Source organism: Ruditapes philippinarum, unplaced genomic scaffold (assembly GCF_026571515.1).
Source record: "Ruditapes philippinarum isolate M1 unplaced genomic scaffold, ASM2657151v2 ctg14755_1_1_1_1, whole genome shotgun sequence".
In the NCBI taxonomy this organism is placed as follows: Eukaryota; Metazoa; Mollusca; class Bivalvia; order Venerida; family Veneridae; genus Ruditapes; species Ruditapes philippinarum.
The window spans coordinates 240-6,115 of record NW_026865018.1 but is presented as its reverse complement, the minus strand read 5'-3'; the positions used below and the strand labels follow the sequence as shown (position 1 = coordinate 6,115).

General features: G+C 30.6%; 1 protein-coding gene across 1 annotated transcript; it reads right to left on the bottom strand.

The window, feature by feature from the left end:
• Positions 1-1,963: 1,963 nt before the first annotated feature.
• Positions 1,964-4,349, bottom strand: LOC132727569 (leucine-rich repeat protein soc-2 homolog). Its single transcript, XM_060713116.1, has one exon. It carries the CDS (start codon positions 4,347-4,349, stop codon positions 2,973-2,975), a length of 1,377 nt encoding a protein of 458 aa, XP_060569099.1. The 3' UTR covers positions 1,964-2,972.
• Between the last annotated feature and the right edge of the window lie 1,527 nt (positions 4,350-5,876).

The following is a 5,876-nucleotide window of genomic DNA, read 5'->3' as shown; positions in this document are numbered from 1 at the left end:
AAGTAGTTCTCGTTATATACTGTGGCAGGACGAGTACGATTTAGTCTATGTCGTTATGTGGCAAGAATCCGACACCATGTGTACTAATTATATATACTAGACAGTGTTTATTAATTATATATAGACAGTGTTGCTCGTAATGGTTTATCATAATGCCTTGAACATTAATAAATTATATCCAAATTTGACGATACATAAACTTATAATACCAAGTGGCCAACGATAAAACATCAAATTTGAGCATAAACATAGTATATAAGACATTATAAGGCATCAGACGTTACCAAATCTAACCAAAATAAAACAGACCACGTGTGACCTCGCGCTCTTTTTAAAAGGCGGCATTTTAAGTTTTTCCAAATCATCTCAAACGTAAAATACAAAACTCTAAAAGATAAATTTCTTCGAAACGAACTTGTTTCCTAGTTTTTAAAGTCAACACATGGATATATTTAAAACTTCAGGTGTTTTATGACAATGCAATGCAACAACTCTTACACCGATGCTTTTGGTCCAAATGCGAAATAGTTCCCCTTTAGGTTGAGACAACGTGTTTACGCATGATTTAATTTTAGTCTGTTTTCAATTTGATATTAAATCTCGGTAAACTACAGACAGTTGCACAGTCCAATTCTTGTATACGGAGACATCGCTTTTCCATTTGAAGAAAATGTAAATAAATGTTTTGCAACAAAGCCAGAAATTTTAAGTCGGTCATGAAGTGTAAAGCTGATGTATGTGAATGTTTTTATGTTCTTTTGTTTGGATTGACTACCGTAAAAATAAATTGTGTCATTCCGCATAAAAGCATGCGTCTTATCGCAAAATATATAAGACTACCGAATAAAATTGGCAGCAGAATATCATGTTCCGGTACATATTTTCCTGTTCATTTACAATATTCATTTATAGTTAATCACACAGACATTCTATGTTGCAAACCTTTCAAGAAACGACCATATTGTAATGAAAACAACATAATCGAACTGTTTTTATTGTTTATGATATATTTTTATTAGATATAAAGTCATACACTAACAAAATGGTATAAGACTTAGTATAAAATCAGTTTGTCAGCTATATATATTTGAACTATCTGTCAGAATTTCAAATCAAATTTTACATTATCAAAGGTTTGCTCTTCGAAAAATGGTTAAAGTACAGGTTTCGAATAACACAGAGTTTTCATCGAATGAATGATACTTTTAATATTTTATTGGTAACAATTTTTAAAACATTGAGTAACTAACACATGTAATGACAGTTGGTAAAAATAAGTAAATTAAAGTATTTATGTCTCTTACACGTTCCAAAATTAAGTAAAAAGAAAATACGGTAGATTTATGTTACAGTAATATCTCAAATATTGGCTTTAAACAAAAGAAGAAATTACATGCCCAAAACAATTTATCCGAATCTTATCAGTTACGTTCTTAGATAAACAAAATAAAACATACATTTTTAAAACTTTCCGGGAGATAACTAAAAATTCTTGCAAACAATTTTCATCCAAAAAAATCTAAGCGTAGAACGGACAAAGGAATGTTTCATTACATCAATCAGTTAAGATAAAAATGTTCCAGGAAATGTTTTATTTTGTAATGAAAACCACATTTACTGCATTATTTATTAATATGATTACTTTGTATTCACATTTTTATTTACAATTGTAACGCACGATTCTCATAACTATATATACAGTTTATTACAAATAAAAAAGGACGTCCTTTACAAATGTGTTGGCAAATTGTGAAGAAAAGCAAACACATATTATGCGTATTTCGACTGGTTCAATTAAAGAATGAACGTTAGCAAACGGGCAACATAACACGAAATGTTGTAAAGGAATTCTATTGCACATTCATATCTCTAAAACAATGTCATACATGTATACACAAATAAATACACTATTAATTTTAATATATTATTACCTGTTAAAAACTAATCTAGATTGTTAAACATATTTTTATAGCATTTGTCTTTATCATACAACGTTCAATGCGTTCATAAGGTTATTGTCATTACATTACTTGATAAACATACAATCATATGTTACCAATTCATAGATCAATAACACATTGATTTTACAACTATTGATAAACCCTGAATGTACGTAAAAACAACAAATATAATACATGTAATAAAAATTAATATGTATTGAACAATAAATAATGAGAAACAATTCGTCACCATAGTGCATTAACAGGTTACCTCTTACTAAATCATCTAAATATTTAACACGTCATTAACACGTCATTGCACTCATGTGTGTCAAGCATTTAGTGAAGAAAATTTGCAATAACATTTGAAGTAAAGAACAATTTTTTTTTGTTAACAGTATTCTTGAAAAGAAATAGCTTGTTTCAAAGGCTCGTGGAGTAGTGCTTACAAGAAAGCCATTTCAGTATGGTGAATGAATAACCTTATTGAAATTGTTACAACATACCGACATTACAAAAATGTTTAGAGTAATAAAAGTGGTTACATTTAGGAAGCTTAATGACAACATGATATTTTATATCAGGGAGATCTAGGTCACTATTCACGTTGAAAGGACGCAATGTCTTATGTAAGAAAACAATTTTTCACCGGAAATATATATTTTTTATCCCATGTGATCGAAAATCAAAGCATAATAAAATATTAATCAATAGATTCGGAAATACTAATGATTATATTAGCAATGGTATATTTTCGATGTGATTATTTTGCTAAACCAGATTCAATAATTGTCAAATTATGTTTACGAAAATATGCATAATAATGTCAAAATGAAACCATAAAAAAACTCACAAATCATCTATTGTTGCAAAAAAATGGTAAATTTCCCTTATAAATGATTTACATAGCTAAATTTATCAAGACACATGTCTTTGCTTTGAATGAAGAGTATACGGGTCAATAGAACTTTAACATAATTCACAGTCAAAATTATGATATACTCGATGTTCTGTAACGTCCGAGTTTTTAGTCTACGGGCAAGACTGTAAGGAATGCATGATAAAATATTTGATACTTTCAGAAGAAAATGGGCAATTTCCTTCAATGTCTATCGTTGAAACATTCCAATGCTTTAAGTAAGACATGTCACATGTACACTCAATTGACATTCCATCAAGATCAATCTCAAAAAGTTTTGTCAAAGTAGTCACTGCAACAGGAATATGTTTCAGATGAGTGTTATATAATCTAAGATGACGTAAGTTAACGTTATGTTTAAATGCATCAGGTGCTATAAACATAATGGGATTTGACGAAATACCTAAGTATGTCAAGGAATGCAATCCTACAAGGTCAGGTGTGTCAATTGTTTTAATGTTATTACCATCAAGACTAAGAGACTTCAAAAATTTTAGCCTGTTTAATGCATATGGTACTCTGTCGAAAAGGTTATTTGTCAAAAGCAAATTTGTAAGATTTGAATTATTCGGGATTTTTTCGTAATCTATGTATTGAAGATTATTTCCAAGCATGTGTAAAAGTGTAAGTGATGGAAATAGCGCAAAAATATCCGGAAACGTATGGAGACTATTAGAATGTAAGTATAATCGTGTGACAGATGGCAATTTGCAACCACATGACATAAGAATAGAGGACTTGTTTTCCTTAAGGTAACTATCATATGTGAAAGACAATAATGATAGATTACTCAGGCGACATATGGAAAGGGGCATCTTTTCAAGTTTAGAATATTCAAGATATAGAGTCTTAAGTGTATGATTAACTCCTTGGAAAGCATTCACGTCCATATGCGAAAACGGTATGTGGTTTATGGTCAAACTCTGCAATACTCGAAGATATCGAAGTTCTCTTGGCATTTTAGTAAAATGATTTAAATCTAAACTAAAGTAAGTCAAACTTTGGCCAATATGTGCCATCACTGATGAGTCAAGTGAACGAAGAGGATTTTTCTGAATTTTAAGAGTTTTTAGGTTAACTAGTTTACTGATAGCAAACGGGATCGTCATAAGATTATTACTGTACAGATTAAGATCTGTTATAACATTTTCAATTCCATTAAATGCATCATTTTCGATTAAACGGATATTATTATTTGAAAGTGTCAAATAAACATCTGATGCATTGAAGAAGCTAAATGTTTCAAATACATTGTTTGGAATAACTGTAAACAAGTTCACATTGAAAAACAAATACAACTTGTGGACATGAATGTTAGATGGTAACATACTAGGAACGTTTGTTAATTTTTTGTGGCTACACCTGATTCTGTAACTAATGGAACTATTATAGCATGTACAAGAGGTGGGTACAGAACAGGTGTTGACGAGAGCGAACGTTGTCAGCACAAGGATTACAGCCTGAAAAACAAAGTCAAGAATCGAAATCATTCTTAGATATTTAAACATGTGTTAGAAAGCAAACAAAAGAGAAATCGTTCGTTACATAACTGTCACTAGAGGAAGCTTGATAAAACGCGTATTATTGATTAAAACATAACATCGACATACGTTTAAATAGTATAATTATTTGGAATATAAACTTGGCTGTCATCAAAATCACAAAATATATAACAGAAAATTATTAAAATATAATAAAAATTTAATTTACTCACAATATAAGTAGCTTCCATTTCTGATCTCCCGACTGTGTTTACTCTTACCAAACTTGCAACTTAACCAATGAACACAATCTTTTTATCTGAAATTTGATTTAAAGTTCTGTTCAGGCTTTCAAAATTCTCTCAGTTCAAATACTACATTACCATTTACATAATTATTTGTACTGTTTATGGTTTACAAGATTGGTACACTTAATCAAAAGTAAGTGTACCAATCTTGTAAACCATAAACAGTACAAATATATTTACTTTTTGCAAGTTTATGCTGCACTAAGTTGCACTGTTCAGATTTTTATTTTGAATCGTAGTTTATTTGGGTTTTTTAGTGGAGCTAGAATACTGAAAAACAACGCATTACCTAATCCTTTTTCAACAATTCATGTTTGTATTGAGTACATTAGTACTTGTAGTATCTGTATATACACTACGTATTTGTAAGATGCAATGTTGAACAAATGTTATGCTATTGAGTAAACATGTATATGTATGTATTTTTGTACTTATGTTTGTATTTTAAAACGTTCTGTATATCTGAACTATTTGTGCGTCATTTTCAACATTGTTAAGGCATGTCAGCACTTGCAGCATTCAGGTCGTGCAAGGAGTCGTGCAGACTGGTTTCGCAAGTGGGTCACACGCCAGTCCACTTTTGCACATTAGTATTGCTAGCTGCATGCGCTTTTTGTCGCGGTTAATTGGAGTTGAAGAGTGGTTGTTGTTGAGTTGAGCTGTTGAAGTTTAAGTGTTTCATTTGCTTTTAGACTATTGCTAGTATACAATTATGATGCATCATTTTATTTAATTCACTTGGACACATAGAGTTCTAAATGACATTTTCAGCGAAAACGTGTTAAGAAAAGACTTCTGTTAAAAGAGAGTAATTTCGTAACAATATCACGAAGCACTATTTTTTACCTAATGAACCGTGTATGCAAATTTTGCTGCTTAAACTTCGCCGATGATTCCAAAATCTTAGAGACTGACAGAAATAGTCGATATGTTGCTTTTGTTTGCAGAAGCCATTTGACTCATTAGATGTTCTTACTTTCCTGATATTTGAACAATTAAATAAATCTTCAACAGCTGTAAAAAGACCTCTCGCATGTTTCTTTTTAAAGAAGCAAACTTGTTGATTTAAACATTACATGCTACGCCAAAATTCCGGAAAAAAAACAATACAATTAAAGTTCTACCTCGTCCGAGTATCATTGTTAAGAAACTTCTTGTTATTTTTGCCTACGATGCAAAATGGAAAGAACGTCAAAACACTTGATTTGATTTATATTCTTGTGGAGGG

What these genes read in the sequence shown, in the direction of transcription:
- LOC132727569 (XM_060713116.1), bottom strand. Translation starts at nt 4,349, where the DNA reads ATGATTTCGATTCTTGACTTTGTTTTTCAGGCTGTAATCCTTGTGCTG.